General features: G+C 45.4%; 1 protein-coding gene across 1 annotated transcript in view; it reads right to left on the minus strand.

Moving 5' to 3' along the window:
* The window catches only part of ATRN (attractin), a 208,728-nt gene that overhangs the window by 73,288 nt on the left and 114,450 nt on the right, over window positions 1–20,990 (minus strand). The window contains exons 20-24 of the mRNA XM_054064661.1: window positions 15,595–15,688; window positions 14,664–14,716; window positions 13,958–14,052; window positions 13,376–13,454; window positions 12,794–12,951 (exon numbers count right to left, since the gene is read on the minus strand). Coding sequence (XP_053920636.1) covers window positions 12,794–12,951; window positions 13,376–13,454; window positions 13,958–14,052; window positions 14,664–14,716; window positions 15,595–15,688 — 479 coding nt within the window. The remainder of the gene's footprint in view (window positions 1–12,793; window positions 12,952–13,375; window positions 13,455–13,957; window positions 14,053–14,663; window positions 14,717–15,594; window positions 15,689–20,990) is intronic.

Raw genomic sequence — 20,990 nt, forward strand, 5'->3', positions numbered from 1 at the left:
CTACCTGTCTACGTGTATTTTATTCTCTTTGGCCAACAACAAAGGCATTTTTTCTCCCCCTTCACCCTTACTGAGAGCTTTCATCCGATCAGCCTGTGGCTTTTGATTACAAAACGACACTAATTTAGAGGAAGGTTGGAAACCTCCATGGGCCACGTCCAGTCCTCAGGGATATATACACCCCGTATTAAATGCCTAATGCTTCCTTCAGAGACGATCCAGGGGATTAGAGTCAGCTACAGACTCTGCTTTTCAACCACGGTACTGTTTCTTCACTCTATCTTATTACGAGCATTATCAAAGCCTTTTATTTCAGCTGTAAACCTCAAAGAGGTAACCCCAGCGAGCATCATGGCTGGTAATATTCCTGTCACCATAAAGAGGTCAAAAGCCAACAATGAAAGGAAGGTGGAAGCGTGGGATGAGTTATTCCTCCAGCTTTCTTTTTAAGTGGAGGGGTGCTGGCTTCCTCACGTGGCAGAAGCTAAGGGTACCCCAAAGAAAGGAGAAATTAAGAAGAAATTATTCACGATGAGTGTGGTGAGGCCCTGGCCCAGGTTGCCCAGAGAAGTCGTGGCTGCCCCATCCCTGGAGGTGTTCAAAGCCAGGTTGGATGGGGCTTTGAGCAGCCTGATCCAGTGGGAGGTGTCCCTGTCCATGGCAGGGAGGTGGAACTGGATGGGCTTTGAGGTCCCTTCCAACCCAAACCATGCCATGATTCTACACTTTACTACAGCCAAGGAAAGCTTTAGAATCATAGAATCATGGAATGGTTTGGGTTCAAAGGGACCTTAAAGATCACCTAGTTTTAACACCCCTGCCATGGGCAGGGACACATTCCACTGGATCAGGTTCCTCAAAGCCCCATCCAACCTGGCCTTGAACACCTCCAGGGATGGGGCAGCCACCACTGCTCTGGGAAACCTGGGCCAGAGCCTCACCACCCTCACAGGAAAACATTTCTTCCTAAGATCTCATTTCAATCTCCTCTTTTACAGCCTAAAATTCTTCCCCCTCGTCCTACCCCTGCAATCCCCAATCAAGAGCCCCTCCCCAGCTTTCCTGGAGGCAAAGTATCATCCATCACTCAGCTCCGCAAGAAAACAAATGCTTCCCGAACCACATCATGTACTGAACGGCAAGAACATTTAAAGCTTAATTGAAACTGATATTAAGATTCCCACTAATGGAGACCACCTGTTTTATGGGTTAAATCACCAATAAAAATAGCAGGATGGAGACAGAATATCAGAAAGGGAAATTTAATCCAAAACTGCTTTAATGAAGGAGATTTCCTTTGAAAAATGAGAACTTGGGAAGATTTCGGTATTGCTGGACACAAGAACCATGACCCATTAAAATAATGACGATAAAGATCAGAGTAAGAGCTTTGTCTGAGGATTGTGAAGGCTTTTAAGGAAGGTAATTCCTGGCACTTTATAAAACTTTGGCTACTATTTCCCACTTAAATAACCACATTCAGCATAAGAGAAAAATCAGCCAGGGAGCAATTCCTTAGAAGAATCTCAAGTCTGGTTTATAATTCATTTCTGCCTACGGCTCCACACGAACCTTCCCTACAGACTAACAGGGAAACATCTACGGACTTAAGACAATGACACATTTAGAACGTTATGGGCAGCTCTGCAAAGCCAAATAGATGTGAAGGGAAGGAATCTGCTTTCTTACATCCCTGTGTATGTTTTTAGCCTATGATTGTAATCCAGCAGGAACTGTTTTACAGGTTAAAGGAGGTCGTTAGTGAAAATAACACAATCTTAGAGAAAACACTTCGGATGCAACAAGAAGCAGAGCAGAAATTTTTCCCTGCACGGGAATAAACAGAGCTTAGGCTGTTCCCTTAGACTGATAACTATGGAAAGAAGAAAAAGTAATACAAATATAAATTATCTGTTATAGGTCTAATATACAAAGCACCTGAATCCAAGAAAACATCATTCATGAGACCCCACCTGGAGTCCTGTGTCCAGTTCTGGAATTCCCAACACAAGAAGGAGATGGAATTGCTGGAATGGGTCCAGAGGAGGCCACAGAGATGATCAGAGGGCTGGTGCACCTCTGCTACGAGGACAGGCTGAGAAAGTTGAGGTTGTTCGGCCTGGAGAAAACTCCAGGGAGACCTTAGAGGAGCCTTCCAGTGCCTGAAGGGGCTACAGGAAAGCTGGGGAGCAACTTTCTGTAAGGGACTGTAGTGATACAATGAGGGGGAATGGCTTTAAGTTGGAAGGGGGAAGATTTAGATTACATTAGGAAGAAATTATTCACGCTGAGGGTGGTGAGGCCCTGGAATAGGTTGCTCAGAGAAGTGGCTGCCCCATCCCTGGAGGTGTTCAAAGCCAGGTTGGATGGAGCCTTGAGCAACCTGGTCCAGTGGGAGGTGTCTCTGCCCGCGGCAGGGAGGTAGAACAGGATGGGCTTTAAGGTCCCTTCCAACCCAAACCATTCTATGATTCTACACTTCACTACAGTCAAGGAAAGCTTTAGAACTATAGAATCATAGAATGTTTTGGGTTGCAAGGGGAAATCTTATTTAATTGCAGCAGCACAGTTCTCAACCAGAGCACTACAAGGAGTATTTTGCCTCAACACTTGGATGCAGTCATCCTGGCAATGTCTGTGCCAACGGTGTTAACAAAAGGAACATATGGCAGAGACAGGAGGGCCCTGAAGGATGGGAGTTCTTCAAAGAGAGCATCATCCAAGAGGTTCATACGTCGCAGTTTACATTCCACTCCTTGGGACCCTGTGGTTTCTGTACATGGAGCAGCAGGCGCGCTGCGTAACCCACAGATGGGCAAGTGCTTACAGACAGGTTTGCAACAGTCACCCAGTCCATCATCAAAAATAGCACTGGGAATGAAAGGCTGATTTAATTACAGCACATTTGAGAGTGTCCTCAATTTTCAGGTCTCCCATTTGTGCGCTTGAACTTTTGGCAGCTCCGCAGGAAGCTGTGATCAATTTAAAGGAGATGAATTGTTTCCACCTTTCGGTTCACCGTTCATAATTTCAGCCAATGAATCAGATGGCAATTCTCAACGTTTTGAGTGGGTTCACAAACATCTTCCCATCACGGGACTGAGATGAGATATCAGGAAGAAATGTTTTGGTGATGAAGCCCTGGCCCAGGTTGCCCAGAGAAGCTGTGGCTGCCCCATCCCTGGAGGTGTTCAAGGACAGGTTGGATGGGGCTTGGAGCCCCTGATCCAGTAGGAGGTGTCCCTGCCCGTGGCCGGGGGTGGAACTGGATGGGCTTTGAGGTCCCTTCCAACCCAAACCGTTCTATGATTCTATGATTATGGGGCTGAATTAAAGTATCCACCAAGACCTTTCTGCATAGAAAGTAATAAAGCTTCAGAAGAGACCCACAGTCCTGAAAGAAATCGACTGAAGGACCGCAGGGAAAAGCTTCAACAGCCCAGGCTGCAGTTGCTGAAACTGAAGAATATAGAAAGCAATTTCAGCTTTAGGAAATCAGAGTGGAAAGCAGCAATTCCAGCAGACTGAAAATTTCCTACCATATATCAAATACTTCCAGGCCTCAAATACTCACATATCATCTATTATGTTCAGTTTCCGGCCTCTCACGCCAAGAAGGACATTGAGGGGCTGGAGCGCATCCAGAGAAGGTCAATGGAGCTGGGAAAGGGGCTGGAGAACAAGGGTCATGAGAAATGGCTGAGGGACCTGGGGTTGTTCAGCCTGGAGAAAAGGAGGCTGAGAGGAGACCTCACTGGCCACAACTGCCTGAAAAGAGGTTGTAGCGAGGTGGTGGCTGATCTCTTCAAGAGCAACAAGTGATAGGATTAGAGGATATGGCCTCACGTTGCACCAGGGGAGGTTCAGAGTAGACATCAGGAAACATCTCTTCACCAACAGCGTTCTGAGTCCCTGGCAGAGGCTGCCCAGGAAGGTGGTGGAGTCCCCATCCCTGGAGGGGTTTAAAAGCCGTGTAGATGAGGTGCCCAGGGATCTGGTTTACTAGTGGACAGGTACAGTTGGACTCAATGATCTCAAAGGTCTCTTCCAACCAAGCAATTCCACGATTCTATGAGTCAAACAGCATAAGTCACAGCGCTCCACCAAGAAGCACGGGCAGCGATGCTACATGGTCACGGTGGCACTTTTGCAAAGCCCAACGTGCTGTTGAATTGCCAAGCAAACAATATACAGAGAGATTTTGCAAATGGTATATTTTGTATGCAAGAGGCTGCCAAATCCATTCGTCCCTCTTTGTTCCTTGAAGCATTTGGCTCATAATTAACGTTTAAGCTCATTCAAATTAAAATACTTCAACCAACGTGAGGGAAAGAGAGGAGGCAATTGCCAGTTAATGATACAATTACAAACTGTGTTTTTTCCTTAATCAGCTCCCAGGCGCCTTCCAGACACTTGGAAAGCAGAGATCAATGCAAAAGGCTTTGTAGCAAGGACTCTGAATCCAGGAGGAAATAAAGCTAAAATCAAATGGGACAGAATGGTAATGAAAACAATAGTTTGGGTATGAAACAAGACAAGAATACCAGTTTATATTTAGTGAGGGGTGGAAAACACAACCAGCAGTGAGTTGTAATGGAGCAGAAAGCTTACAGCTACTAAAACCGGGATGAAGTTCCCTCTAATTTTTACCCCTTTGCATTCAGGACAGGGATTTCCTCACTGGAATCTACCCCAGGTAAATCCATGCTAGTTTAAACATTGTTAGAAACCGCTGCCGTGCACCCAAGTATCAAAGAGAGCTTCAAATTCTCACCATGACCTACTTGCAAGCTCCAGAACTGAAGTTTCACCTCTGAGTGAGCTGACTTTTGTCTGGATTAAGACCCAGGAGAAGTCGTCCTCTGAAAGTCTCTGCACTGAATTTCCTTGCTTCTTAATGCAATGTTTTATAGTGGGTTATTTGCATTTTATAGCTCTTTCCTAATGTGAGATACATTCTGACTGAATAACAAAGTAAACTTAGAATAAAAATTAAGAAAACAGAAAAAAATAGAAGGGAAAAAATCATATTGTATGTACACGACTAAAGAAAAACAAGCCTACCGACAGCTACTAATATCCTTTAATAAAGCCACGGTGGAAGATAAAGACTATTTCGGGCAGTGCTTTCCAAGCAAAAGAGAGAAAGGTGAGCAGCTGTGGTTTGAACAGAGCTTCTAAAGTCACCATGGCCATGCCAGACAAGGTCTGCTGACGGAGAGGAGCCGCAAAGCAGAGAGAACGGAAAGATCCAGAGGTTTTCGACAAGACCTTACCTGGATTTTTAAGAAAGCTTGGCAAGCAAAGGTTTGAAGTGAACTCCGTGACGTGGCTCTCATACTCGGAACCCCGCTCAGACAGGAGGCGTTAGGAAGCAGATTGTTGTATTTTGAAAGCTTTCCGCATTTCGTAGCGTTAGTTCTTTTACAAAATAATCATTTCAAGTCATTAAAGGCGGCAGGGAAAGACATCCTAAACCAATATACTTAAAAAAGAAACCAACCCTGAACTGAAATGGTTTTGAAGAGAGGTGGAGCAAGAAGGGAAAAGATGCCAAAAGGCAGCATTGGCAGGGACACAGCTATCTGTAACACAAAAGAGCGTTTATACTCTCCACATCCAGATTTTAACAGGCAAGAAGAGAGGGAAAGGGAGACAGATTTCAATCAAGGACTTGAGAATAAAGTTTCTAATCTTTAAGGACCAAACTAATGTGGAATCTATGTTAATTGCTCTCCAGCAAAGGCTCATTTCTGAAGTTCTCCACGCAAGTTTCTGTATACACATAAAGACTTCTGTTTAGAAAAATCTACTGTATCCAAATTGAAAAGAAGCCAGGATGAGAGAGTGGAGGTACAATGACTGCTCATTATGATAGTCAAAGAGAACCCCCCCCCACCAACCCACCAGGTGCTCAGCACAGGAAGGACCAAACCCAGGTGGAAGCTGCAAGGTAGCACACACAGCATAACAGAATTAGCATGGGATGGTTGGGGTTGGAAGGGACCTTAAAGATCATCCAGTTCCAACCCCCCCGGCCATGGGCAGGGACACCTCCCACTGGATCAGGCTGCCCAAGGCCCATCCAACCTGGTCTTGAACACCTCCAGGGCTGGGGCAGCCACAGCTTCTCTGGGCAACATGGGCCAGGACCTCCTCACCCTCACAGGAAAACATTTCTCTCTAAGATTTCATCTCAATCTCCCCTCTTTCAGCTTAAAACTGTTCCCCCTCGTCCTGTCCCTGCACTCCCTGATCAAGAGCTCCTCCCCAGCCTTCCTGTAGGCCCTTTCTGTACTGCAAGACTGCTAGAAGGTCTTCCTGAAGCCTTCACTTCTCCAGGCTGCACAACCACAAATCTCTCAGCGTGTCCTCATAGCAGAGTTCCTCCAGCCCTCAGGTCACGTTCGTAGCCTCCTCTGGACTTGCTCCAACAGATCCACATCCTTCCTGTGCCAAGCACTCCAGAACTGAAAGCAAGACTCAGAACGGACTAAAAGTAAAGCCAACATCAGATCTGTATGCTTACAGGCTCTTTGTGAAGGAGACATGACAGCCCTCATGAGAGCTGATATAGCAAATGTGGGCTAAGTTGAGGAGATAACGAGGTGGGTTGAAACCACCCAAATGGCTGGTGACCAGTGTCACTAAGTCTAGTGGGAGGCCAGTCCCTACTGGTGCAGCCCAGGGGTCAATCTTGAGTCTGATTGTATTTAACACCTTCATCAGTGATGTAGGTCATGCAGCAAAATTACCCTCAGGAAGTCTGCAGGCAACACTAAACTGGGAGGAGTGTCCAACACTCCGAAGGGTGGTAGTGTCATCTAGAAGGTCCTCATCAGGCTGGAGAAATGGGCCCACAGGAACCTCATGAAGCTCAGCAAGGAGAAGTACAAAGATCTGCCCCTGGGGAGGAACAACTCCAGGTACCAGGATGGGCTTGGGCCAACCAGCAGGAAAGCAGCTTGGTAGGAAAAGACGTGGGGACCCTTGTGGACACCAAGTTGAGCAAGAGTCAGCACTGTGTCCTTGCTGCAGAGAAGACCAATGGTATTTGTTTTACTACGCAACAGCTGCATTAGACAAAACACTGCCAGTAGGTGGAGGGAGGTGAATCTTCTCCATCTACTCAGCAATGACAAGGCCACACCAGAAGTACTGGGTCCAGTTCAGAGCTCCCCAGTAGAAGAGAGACATGGACACACAGGACAGTGTCCAACAAAGGGCCACAAAGACAATGATGTGCTTCGAGCATCTCTGCTGTCAGGAAAGGCTGAGAGAGCTGTGACGGCTCAGCCTGGGGAAGAGAAGGCTCAGGTGGATCTCAATGTCTAATAGCTGAAGGCAGCGTGCAAAGAGGATGGAGCCAGGTTCTTTCCAGTGATGCCCAGTGACAGGACAAGGGGAATGAGGACAAACTGAGACACAAGTGGGTCCCTCTGAACATCAGGAAACACATTTTACTGTGAGGGTGACCAAGCAGTGGCACAGGTTGCCCAGAAAGGTTGTGCAATTTTCATCCTTGGAGACATTCATAAGCTGCCCGGACACGGTCCTTGCAACTGGCTCTAGGTGGCCCTGTCTAAGCCCAAGGCTGGACTTGACGACCTCCAGAGGTCCCAATCTCAATCACTCCCGGTTTCTGTGAAGAAGACTTTGCTGTTTGTCAAATTAAGGAATGTAAAATGCAGACTTGAGTCTCCAGCAGTTGCTGAAGGACACGCAAGAAAACTGGTTTTATCTCACACTCAGACGAGTGTTCTTGGATGTGGTACTGCTGCCAGTCTTCTTCACAAGAAAAATCGCCAAACCAACATGAGCTGATGCTATTTTAGACTTTGTTTTGGCAAGTAACAAAGACATTAAGAAGAGGTGGTGATATAAAATTACTTTGGATTGAGTGCACACAAGCGCATTCATATTAAATTAAGGATAAAACGAGCTAAGTGTTGTAAGAGAACCAAAGTTCATTCCTTTTATCTATGAGATATTAAATAAGACAACAAAATCAAGAGGACTGAAGAGATACGGAACGGGAAAGCAGCCATCTAAGTATTTCTCTCAGCTCAAAGATGCAAAACTATTTGAAAGCCGCATCCTCAGAGCTAACCTGAAAAAGGACATTAGGAACAACTAAAGAGTCTGCGCATGATGGAGAGGAAAGGATTCATTAGCGATGTCTTAGAAGCCAGCAAGTAGTACAGTAACCACCAAATGTCAAGCTGTGCTAGACCTCAGCAAACGATAAACAAAAGATCAAGAGATGTTTCCAGCCACACAAGTAAAGGAGACCAGGAAAGGCAAGGGCAGGGGGTGTGCCATATGGATCAGCAAGAGAGACAGCGTTGGGGGAGAGAAGAGAAGAGAAGAGAAGAGAAGAGAAGAGAAGAGAAGAGAAGAGAAGAGAAGAGAAGAGAAGAGAAGAGAAGAGAAGAGAAGAGAAGAGAAGAGAAGAGAAGAGAAGAGAAGAGAAGAGAAGAGAAGAGAAGAGAAGAGAAGGCTCCTGGGGGGACTGTACAGCAGCTTCCAGCACTTCAAAGGCCTACGGGAAAGCTGGGGAGGGCTCTTGATCAGGGAGTGCAGGGATAGGATGAGGGGGAATGGTTTTAAGCTGCAAGAGGGCAGACTTAGATGAGATATTGGGAAGAAATGTTTTCCTATGAGGGTGGTGAGGCCCTGTCCCAGATTGCCCAGAGGAGTTGTGGCTGCCCCATTCCTGGAGGTGTTCAAGGCCAGGTTGGATGGGGCTTAGAGCAGCCTGATCCAGTGGGAGGTGTCCCTGCCCATGGCAGGGGGGTTGGAACTGGATGGGCTTTAAGGCCCCTTCCAGCCCAAACCATTCTGTGATTCTAAAATCAAACCAAAATTAGAATTCTCATTAAGGACAAGGACATTGAACACAGAAGCACAGCAAAGCATCTCATGGGAATGAGGCTATAAAAAGATAGACAACAAAGGTGAAGAAAAAACTCAACTGTTTCAATGTGTTCAAAGTCAAGGAAAGTAGACAGAACGCAACCCAGTGCTTGGAAAGAAACGGCACATGATACAGTGCCTCTGGTAGCAAGGCTGGTAAAGCAACCAACCAGCCAAGCGTGGCGCTATGGACAATTTAAAGCTTGTATGGAGCTGAGAAGGGAAAATCTAGATATTTACACTGCCAAGACCTTAACAGTATGCAAAGTTTCAGGATAAGTTTTGAAGAACTGAAATAGGAAATGAAAAATGGAATTCAACAAGTGGCAGAGCTGACAACGGCCACCTGTACTCTGCCAGCCCAGTATTTTCTGTCTATAACAATAATTAATTGTATAGACTCAGGCAGCAGAGCTGAGCTAATCCACATTTCATGATAGCTTTCAATACCTTGGAAATTCCTGGGTGAGATAAAGATGATGAAGATTATTTCAAGAATCATAGTGGTTAAGGAGAACAAAAGGTATTCGAGGATGGCATTTAGACAGAGTTTGACCGAGATCTTCATTAGTGACTGAGAGAAGAAAGTGTGCTCTTTTCCCTCCCTAAAAGATAGACATTGAAGGGCTGGAGCGCATCCACAAAAGGGGAATGGAGCTGGGGAAGGGACTGGGGAAAAAGGGTTATGAGGAGCAGCTAAGGGAGCTGGGGTGGTTTAGTCTGGAGAAGAGGAGGCTGAGGGGGAGACATCATCGCTCTCTGCAGTTCCCTGAAAGGACGTTGTGGTGAGGCAAGTGTTGGTCTCCAAAGTAACAACTGATAGGATGAGAGGAAAAGGCATCAAGTTGCATCAGAGGAGGTTTAGACTGGATATTAGGAAAAATTTATTCACCAAAAGGGTCATCAAGCATTGGAACAGGCTGCCCAGGGAAGTACTGGAGTCACCATCCCTGAAGGTATTTAAAAGAAAGGTAGATGTGGCACATACGGACATGGTTTGCTCATGAATTTGGCACTGTGAGGTTTACGGTTGAACTTGATGATCTTAAAAGTCTTTTCCAACCATTTTTCTGTGATTCTGTAATCGAACAATCTGCTGACAAAGTTGATGAGGGTGATCAATAAAAAAATGGAAAGGAATCACAGAGAACAACAAGATGATTTTTAGGACTGACAACGTTATCTCGTAACAGGAGCAGAATAACATTTTACAATGCTATTAGGGACTAAGAAGAATGTTCCCTACCAAGACTGGGACCTCATCAGCTGGAAACCAGGGATATGGAAGAACAGGGAATATTGGACCATATTAAAATGAATAAGGACTATTGATTGTCACAGCCATACGAATGAGCAGAGGAAATTATCAGCGTAAAAGGAAACTTAGAAAGATCCATAAAGAACCTAGAGATACTGCTATACAAGGCAATGGTGAGGGCTGATCTCCATGACCTCATACACGGCTGACCAAAACAATACAAATGAGATCATAGAATCACAGAATGGTCTGGGATGGAAGGGACATTAAAGATAATCCAGTCCCACGGGCAGGGACGCCTCCCACTGGATCAGGCTGCTCAAAGTCCTATCCAACCTGGTCTTGGACACCTCCAGGGATGGGGCAGCCACGACTTCTCTGGGAAACCTGTTCCGGGGCCTCCCCATCCTCACTGGAAAACATTTCTTGCTGATATCTTCTCTCAGTCTCCCCTCTTCCAGCTTAAAACCATTCCCCATTGTCCTATCTCAGCACTCCCTGATAAGAAGCTCCTCCCCAGTATCTCTGTAGGTGTCTGAGGTACTGGAAGGCTGCTAGAAGGTGTCCGCAGAGCCTTCTCTTCTCTAAATCAATATAATTCAACCCAGAGGAAAAACAAACGAGGCAATTGAACTGGAGCAACCTGTTTCACAAGGCAAGATGATGAGGGTTTGTCAAGCTTAAGCCAACACGCAAACACTAGAGGCTGAAGGAGGATATGACTTGTCCAAATTCATCCAGGCTAAGCAGGAGACCCAGCTGTCAAACAGGAAGGCAGAAGGGACATTTAAGCTCAATGACAACACCGGCACAGGAAAAGCTACCGGAGATTGACTGTCAGCACAGGCAGGGTGGAAACGGGAGTAAACACAGAAGAGCTTAAGGGACCAGAGACAGCGTTGTTCTCAAACATCTACAAAGTCCGAACTCACTGTTCTGCAACAAGAAATAGCAAATAAATAAATGAGGGTAAGACACAGTCCTGCAATGATCATGGAAAGCAAGCATGAAGCAAATGACCTGTACGTTAAAATATGGACCTTTTTCTGACTCCTGTGGTTACCAATTTGATAAAAGAGAAGCTTGAAGATTTCAATAAATCGCTACACGAGTGCCCCGCCTTGTACCTTGCAGGACATCACTTTCTCTCCCGAAAGTAGCAATTCTCTTATCATAGAATGGTTTGAGTTGGAAAGGATCTTAAAGCCCATCCAGTTCCAACCCCCTGCCATGGGCAGGGACACCTCCCACTGGACCAGGCTGCTCAAACCCCCTCCAATCTGGCCTTGAACACCTCCAGGGATGGGGCAGCCATGGCTTCCCTGGGCAGCCTGGGCCAGTGGCTCAGCACCCTCTTAAATGAGAACCACGAGGCTTAGTGTGTGCTCCTTGAGTCCTCGATGACATCAAATTTTACCTTGCTGCTCTCGCAATCTCTTCAGTATCCAAACATTAGGACTTTACAATGAACTAAGGCGTTACCAATTTGTAATTTGAGAACAGCCCTGCAGAGAAGGACTTGAGGTGCTGGAGGATGAGAAGCTGGAGGATGAGCCAGCAACGTGAGCTTGTAGCCCAGAAAGCCAACCATACCCTGGGCTGCATCAAAAACAGTGTGGCCAGCAGGGTGACGGAGCGGATTCTGCCCCTCTTGTTCCATTCTTGTGAGACCTCATCTGGAGTCCTGTGGCCACTTCTAGAATCGCCAGCATCAGAAGAATATGGAACTGTTGAAACAGGTCCAGAGGAGGCCATGAAGATGAATTGAGGGCTGGAGAACCTCTGCTATGAGGACAGGCTGAGAGTGCTGTCAGTTTTCACACATAATTGCTTGATTAAGGGTGAAGATGCAAGAACTTTGGCTCCCACATTTGACCAAGCTTCTTAATAAAGGCAGACTTCAAATAATCAGAGCGTTTTCTGTTCCAACCCTGGAAGCACTTTCATCCTTCAGAGGGCTGCCATATCACTGAGTGCCCTGCGGTCTGATAACTGACTTAGTCCAGAACAAGAAGGCGGCCAAGGCTTCTCTGAGCTATGAACCGCTGCAGTAGTTGGCATCCCCGTGACTGCATTTCATGATCCACCAAACTTCATCCACTGCTTCTTCAACACCAGCCTTAGCACCACAGTCAGTTTGACACCTGAGGCAACGTGTGTGTTAACTCAATTAAGAGAAATAATTAACTTCATCTTATTCTTCAGGTACAATCAGCCTCGGACAGCAAAGGAGACACGAGGATGTCCCTCGAGCTGTACCTTCTGAGGACCAGATGTTAAGAAGAGACCCTAAGAATATTTCCACTTTTCTCATTCCAGGTTTGATTTTGACTATATGAACCTTTCTTTTCTTCACCATCAATACCTACACCTCGTAAGAACAATAAGCGAGCATCCCACTCTATTTCACAGCACATTTTTAGATCTACTAGGCTGAGGCAACATCAGAAGATGCCACACGGTTTTCCTCTTAATCAGGACCTTCAAACCCTTTGTCTGCTGCAGGATCACATCGAGAGCTGGTTCAGCGTCACCAACACAAAGCACATGAAGCACCACATTGCTCGAAAGGAAGAACAAAGTACTTTAAAGAATCACGCACACATTGACGGCTCCTACCTGTATTTTGATCGGCCAGGTGAAATTGCTGACGTAAACGAAGAAAGTGATGTTTGGATTGTTACGGAAATCAAATTTCTCATTGGAGAAGCTGTCTTTGTATTCTTTTATATTGGTTCTGGAAATGACTGGAATTTCCTCCCCGGCCTGGGTGCCAGCTGGTTTGAAATGTTAAAAAGTAGCAAGAAAAGATGTTTCAATGCACATTTTCAGTGGCAAACGAAAAGGGTGAAGCATGCTGAATTTTAATGTTACCAAACCATTTATCTCAAGGCTGATTTTAAGCTGCACTGATTTAACAAAATCATCGCATGCCAAAATATTGCATTACTATCAACTTCTCGCCTTCGATGAGGAATTGGATTGGATGAACTTTAACGTCCCTTCCAACCCAAATCATTCTATGGTTCCATGAAAACCATAGATCTTTTTAATATTTTATTCAACCCCCCGGCCGAACACTTAAAGCCATTACAGAACACGTTCATAGGTTAAAAACAACTTTCTCCAATTAAATTTGCATTGGTTGAAAATGAGTAACTGAAAGAAGCGACCAAGAAACTCAGATCAGGCTCATCTTACCCGCAAAACTTGTGGACCAAGTGATGTTGAGGTTGAAGTTTTTAGAGGCGTTGATAAACATGTCCAGGTCTCGGTTTTGCTTGGCGGAAGAAAAAAGAAAAGGTATTTTTAGGATAACAATTTTACTACACTGTTTCCTGGTAAATCTTAACTGAAAGAAAATCTTGGAATTTGTTACTTCTATGAAGCAAATATATCAAGAAAAAAGCTATTTACATTTTCTGAAAGTAGTTTTCTCCTCCTCAAGGGAAACACAATTATGAACAAAACAAGTCATACACATAGAATAAACCAGGAAGAATAGAGAAACAAGGCACTGGGTGAACTAGAAGCAAAATCAGAGCTCCTCAGCAGTTGTTCAAACAACCATAAAGAATCAGCCCTGGTTCTTGATGACATTTTATCGTGAATATTTGAATGGCCAAGCCAAGCTCTGGTTGCTTTGTGGAGCTGGAAAACCACACCACGTCCAGACACTACACGTGGAGACTGGTAGAACTCTACCATTCATTGCCTCCAAGGCCAAAAGATGACAAACATATTCCCAAAGGATGAAGTTTAAAGGGAAAGCAGAAAATTTACCTCTTCGGGTGTTGCTACAAAGTTGATGGCTGTGTAATAGCGATCATCCTCTTGAGATAGGCTGAAGGTGAACTGATAGTCAATGAGAAGGGTATCTGGAAGGGAGGCATGGAAAAAGTTATCCCATGGCTTGAAAGAAAACAAACTTCCACAAAGCAGGATTTGATTTCACTGAAGTGTTTCGTGCCCGGAGAACACAACTAGGAGCCACCATGCAGCTGCAAATGACTCCCACCTATGTATGATTCATCCTGGAGAAGAGAAGGCTCCGAGGAGACCCTATAGCGACCTTCCAGTACCTGAAGGGGCTCCAGGAAAGCTGGAGAGGGGCTGTTCACAAAGGCCTGTGGGGATAGGTCTGCCCCATCCCTGGAGGTGTTCAAGGACACGTTGGATGGGCCTTGGGCAGCCTGAGCCAGTGGGATCCATGGCAGGGGGGTTGGAACTGGAGGATCTTTAAGGTTCCTTCCAACCCAAACTATTCTATGGTTCTATGATTCTATCCAATGAGACCTTATCCAGAAGAGAATTTTGCTTCTCATTAAACAATACCTTTAAAATTACTTTTCAGCCCTTCCCTTGTATTTCAGCACATAATCCCTGGTATTTTAAGGAGACGCTGAGGCAACTAAAACTAGTTTTAAATAAGGTATTTTAAACTTCAAACACATTTTTTATCTCCAAACAAAATCCCAAGAGTACTCACAGTAACATGTTCCTTTAAGTGGATTTCCCTGATATCGATTTTCGACTTCACACCTTAAAAGAAGACATAATTTTTAATAAATTGATTTTTTTTCAGTTCTATTTATTACCAACCACTAAAACACAGAAAATGCCACCTGTGCCGATAACGGTACACAACTAAAAATAAAAGCTGTGTGGCTGAGTTACACTGGGCTGCTGAAGCAATGCCACAATCCCTGCGAGTCAAGCTGGTATGCAGAAAAAATGAATATAAAATTCTATATATTAGGCTTTGAATCCACTCGGAATGTCTTTATTAGCTCTTCACAATGCACAGAACTGGATTACTACACTCAGAAATTGAAGTTCCATTTATATTTACAGCTATTTCAGGATCTCGTCCTATAAACGTTTACTTATGCGAGCAACACTAAAAATAAATCTGGCAATGAAATTATTCGGAATGAAATTATTTCCACTAACATTACCCTAAAAGCATTTCTGTTACGTTACAGAGAAACCACCAGCAAATTTGTTGCTCTGAAACTGCTCTATTAAAACGCTTGAATGTCAAAGTCTTATTTCAGCTATATTTACGCTCCCACAGAACAGCAGCAGAGCGCAGAGTTAGTAAAAATCTACCAATTAAAAGAAACTATTGTGAGATAAAGCATAGTTTGAGGCGTGGAGGGTGTTATTTTTTCCACCCTGTCCCTTCTGCATGACATTCCCAGTTGAAATGTTCTTCAAAAATCTTTAGGAAACCATTTTCTTTGTGTTATCCCCGCAGGGGAAGCACGGCTGGCTGCACCGGTAATGAAGTTAAGTCAAGTGGCAGCGGGAAAAGATGAGCAGAAACATCATAAATACAAGCATTAAAGAATAGAGGGGCTCTATGCCGGTGCGTGAACGGCCTTTGGATTTCAAATAACAAAGTGAAATGAACTCACAGTTGACACTCGTCTCCTTTTATTCCTTTGGTGGTACAGAAGCACTTCCCTGTATTGGTGTTGCAGACAGACGCGTGGCCGTTGCACTTGCAAGCTGTTGAGCAGAGAAAAGAGGGGGAAAATGCAACGTTAAACGATGCACGAGAAACAGATTTCATAGCAATTAAGTCCTTGCGTTGCTAAACTGAGATACATCAACAATTAAAGTGCATTTGAAACTCCTCTTGGTGCTCTTGGGCTTCTTTGTGATCCAGAAGGCAGCTAAAAATAGAACAAAACGGAGCGAGTGCAAGCTCCAGGACTGATGTTTGGTATGAAATCATGATCAGACAACGCTTTTTAGCCTCAAAAAACTATTTAACTTCCCCTCTTGTTGTTGAGACAGCGCGAGGGATATCCTAGCTGGTAGAAAAAGACAATATTTGGAATAATTTGGGGCTTGCTAACACATTTCCCTCCAACACAAAACTCTGGAGAGAAGATTATGTTCTGCAAACAAAGCAAAGCTCGTGGTGGTTTTAGGGCTTTTTCTAGAAATAAAGAGGCCTTTGAGAAAATAATGTTATTTAAGAATCATAAGGTTTGAAAAGACCTTTGAGGTCATCAAATCCAACTGTACCTGTCCACTACTAAACCAGATCCCCAGGCACCTGCCTTTCGGACATCTCCAGGGATGGGGACTCCACCACCTCCCCAGGCAGCCTCTGCCAGTGCCTGATGACACTTTCAGTGAAGAAGTTTTGCTTAATGTCCAATCTAAACTTCCCCTGACGCAGCTTAAGGCCATTCCCTCTTGTTTCCTCACCTGTCACTTTGGAGAAGAGACCAACACTCACCTCGCTACAACCTCCTTTTAAGTAGTTGTGGAGAGCAATAAGGTCTCCCCTCAGCCTCCTCTTCTCCAGACTAAGCAACCCCAGGTCCCTCAGCTGCTCTTCCTTAGATTTGTTCTCCAGCCCCGTCACCAGCTTCACTGCTCTTCTCTGGACGTGCTCCAGGACCTCAATGTCCTTCTTATAGTGAGGGGCCCAAAACCGAACACAGTATCTGAGGTGCGGCCTCACCAGTGCTGAGTACAAGGGCAGAATGATGCTTTGCACCCAAGAAAATGCGATTCCTCCTTGCTTATCTCTGATTAATTTGGTGGCTTTTCCCCACAACCACAGAATGCTCTCAGTTGGAAGGGACCCAAAAGGATCATCGAGTCCAACTCCTGTCCCTCCACAGGACAACCCCAACATTCACACCATCGTCTCAGGCTGTTGTCCAAATGCTCTTGGGATATTGTCAGGCTTGGTGCACTCACTGCTCCCCTGAGGAGCTGTTACAGTGTTCCACCACCTTCTGGGTGAAGAACCTTTTTCTAATGTCCAATCTAAGGCACATCCTCCCACCATTCCCTTGGGTCCTATCATTGGTGACCAGAGAGAAGAGACCAGCACCTGCTCCTCCTCCTTCCCTTGTGACGAAGCAGTAAAGTGCGATGAGGTCTCCCCTCAGTCTCCTCTTCTCCAGAGAGAGAAGACTTCAGACAGAGTGACTTCAGATGCTCCTCATATGGCTTCCCCTCTAAACCCTTCACCAACTTTGTGGTCTCCCATGGACGCTCTCCAGTAGCCTTATATCCTTCTAGGGCTGCACCAGCGCAGAAGAGAGTGGGACAATCCCCTCCCTCGACCATCTGGCATGCAAAAAAACCCCAAATCCAAAACAACAATCCCAACACAAGGAGTTATCTCTAACATCATGTTCCCTATAACTAGAAGACTGGATAAAATAGCTTTCCCTGGAAGGTGAGTGCCTTTTAGAAGTTCAAAGACTCACAGAATGGTAGCAGTTGGAAAGGACCTCGAATCATTAAGGTTGGAAAAGACCTCTAAGATCAACAAGTCCAAACATCAAGACTTTAAAGATCTTCCAGTTCCAACCCCCCAGCCATGGGCAGAGACACCCTTCACTAGATCAGGCTGCTCAAAGCCCCATCCAACCTGGCCTTGATCACCTCCAGGGAGGTGTTTCCGTCAAGAAGACATGTGCTACTCAATGTACCAGCAGATTCTTGGACATGAAGTCCCCAATGCGAATATCCTTGCCAACCTTCCACCTTATTTCATTGATCCTTTTGATATCTTCTTTATATTGGCAACTAACGAAGCTATACAGTATCAGAGATGCTTAATTGTGCTTAACAGATGTGGATGAGTGGTTTCCTAGCAGCAATATGGAACCAAATGTGAGGAAGCATCAGGGCCTATTGTGGGAACAAGTAGAGTGAATGAAGATTTGACAAAGTAATTGCATTCCGCAAAGCAAACACTCTTCTCATTAGTGGCACTTCTGGAACCAATTCTTAATGCTCTACGAATGCCTTGCACCGCCTTCCTTGTGCTTCACAAAAGGTTAGTGAACGGAAATTCAATCAACGTTCAACATTAACACACGTAAAAATTAGGAGAAATGTCAAATTTCACATTGTTTAAATGCAGCTCACAGTACCCCAAGCAGTGACGTTAATGCTTCCTCACCCTGTTCTTTACTAACATGCTGATGAAGAAGGCACTCAAATATCTCCATTTAAAGAAGAGTCTGGTCATTTATCCGTTTGCCTATGAGCCCCATAACTGGAGATCAGAAAATCATAGAATGGTTTGGGTTGGAATGGACCTCAAAGCCCATCCAGCTCCAACCCCCTGCCATGGGCAGGGACACCTCCCACTGGATCAGGCTGCTCAAGGCCGCATTCAAACTATCCTTGAACACTTGATCCACCTCCCTAATCCTATTTTTCCATGGCAAGCCATTCTCTCTTTCAGGCACTGGAACAGGCTGCCCAGGGAGGTGGTCGAGTCGCCTTCCCTGGAGGTGTTTAAGGAACGGCTGGATGAAGTGCTTAGGGACATGGTTTAAGGGAGTGTTTGGAATGGTTGGACTCGATGATCCAGTGGGTCCTTTCCAACCTGGTGATTCTACGATTCTATGATTCTACGATTCCGATGCCGCTGCGCAGCTGAGGCAGGGAGCAGGGAGGACCATGGCACCAGCAGCTCATCGTGGGCCACCAGCAAGCGCTCCACGGAGGCGTTCAGAAGCGCTGCCGCAGCGGCAATCTGATTTCAGGCATAATAGCGCTTTCCGTTCTCTTGCAAATAACTTTCTTATCTACCGCTACCATATTTCCATGGGAAACTTTAATCAGAAAATTCAAAACCTCCTGAATGCGGAGAAAGCACCTTGCAGCTATTTTCACATTTGATGTGCTGCATTCCCTGCCCTTCCTGATTAACACTTCTCTACATTGGACACCTTCTAAAAGCAATCGCTGAGGAGTGATTTACCTACCATTTAGTTATTATCTGCCCAACACCAATGCCTACGGTGAGATGCAAGCAATTCTTCCCTAGAAATAACTGTAGTTTGACAAAATTCTTTCAACACAGGCGACAGAGCAACGTTCACCTGCCCTGGTGGCACAGAGCAGCACGAAAAGGCATCTTACTCCATCCCCTCTTTTTATTCCTACCTGGCTTTTGAACCCCATCGCTACCAATTGCAGCTCGGCACAGGCTTACCTGTTGGAAATTGTCCCAACAGTGTCACTCAGACTCCCGATGGCTCAGCAGAGTGGAGAATACAGGTTGCCAAGGGAATTTATGGCTGTCCCATCCCTGGAGGTGTTCAAGGCCAGGTCGGATGGGGCTTTGACCAGCCTGGTGCAGTGGGAGATGTCCCTGCCTATGGCAAGGGGCACTGGAACTGGATGATCTTTAAGGTCCCTTCCAACCCAAATCATTCTATGATTCTAAGATACTCAACACCAACAATTTTTCCAACACTGAATGTTTGCTATTTTGAGGATATTTATGCTCCTTGTGTTCCTGATGCACGCGGACATAGAAGGATTCCCACTCGGCGCTAAGCATGCAAATACAGATACGCTTGTGCATCAGGATGGAGAGTACCAACAACCATCTCCAGCACGGATGCAACCATGGGCTCTCAAAACTGTGTGGCACACAAAATAAAGCATAAATCACGGAATCATAGAACTATGGAATGCTTTGGGTCAGAGGAGACCTTAAAGCCCATCCAGTCCTGCCCCTCTGCCATGAGCAGGGACACCTCCCACTGGATTCAGCTGCTCCAAGCCTCATCCAACCTGGCTTTGAACACCTCCAGGAATGGGCAGTCCATGACTTCTTTGGGTTACCTGGGCCAGGGCCTCATCACTCTAACAGGGAAACGTTTCTCCCTAAGATCTCATTTCAATCTCCCCTCTTTCACCTTAAAACCATTCCCCCTCGTCCTATCCCTGCACTCCCTGATAAAGAGCACCTCCTCAGCTTTCCTGTGGGTCCCAAAATAAAGGCACAGAGAAGAGTGCAATCAGCACTTCATTAACGGGAAAGGAAGGAGGGAAAAAGCAGGAGCTGACTCTGTTGCTCGTCAGCAGATCCTCATCTGAAGAAATCCCCTCTGGAAATCTTTCCAGTGAGCAAAAATGACTAATGGCGAGCAGTCACCCCGACTGCATCAGACAGGATGATTCCTTCTCTCCTCTTCCCATCCACCTCCGCCTTTCTGCTCAGCTTCCTGCATCCCTCATTCTTTCACCTTCACAGTAAATAGTGTTAAATCCCAGCAAATTAAAAACCTGGGCCCAAAGCACTTGAGAGCAAAGCACTTTTGACATGAGCTACTGGTTTCATCAGATAACGAAACAAATGCTGTTCCACAGTCTTAACACATTTTCTTTTTGAGGCATCTGGATGACTGTAGGTCTATCGTTATCTCAACAACGAACTATTTTTGGCCAATCCCCATGCAAAAGAGTCCAAAGGAACTCATTCTCAGTTTCCACATGTATAGAAAAGAAACATATATCAAAAGGCACGTTGTGATCTGGAGATCAAACCTGAATGCTCAGAGTAGAATGAGGTATTTTCTTGGGCCAACTCAGCCTCAATTTATTCATTCCTGCACTTCAAATTATCTTCACACGAAATGAGTTTACGAATATCAGCAGGATTTAAATCTCGCAGATAAAGCTCTGAAATAAAGCGTAAGAGATGCAACTTTCTTTTCCTTTGGACTCGTGCCGTTGTGCTGCCTGTTCCAACTCCATATTCCAGCTACTGCAACACCCTTTTCTCTAAGCGAGGCAGCCTTGACCCCATCTGGGATCTTTTAATCCCCTTCCTCGAATCTCTCTACTGGGAGGTTCTTCTTCATAGCCTCAAACTTCACCTATTTGCTCTTACTTTAGGAAACGGGACATTCATGCTCCAGGTACTGACCTCTCATCTTCATCCAAAAGGTTGACATTACCTCCAGTAAACACACTAAATGAATCATGTATCTTCTACTGGATTGTCTCCACACTTTAAAGGAGCAACACA

Source organism: Cuculus canorus, chromosome 4 (assembly GCF_017976375.1).
Source record: "Cuculus canorus isolate bCucCan1 chromosome 4, bCucCan1.pri, whole genome shotgun sequence".
Classification (NCBI taxonomy): Eukaryota; Metazoa; Chordata; class Aves; order Cuculiformes; family Cuculidae; genus Cuculus; species Cuculus canorus.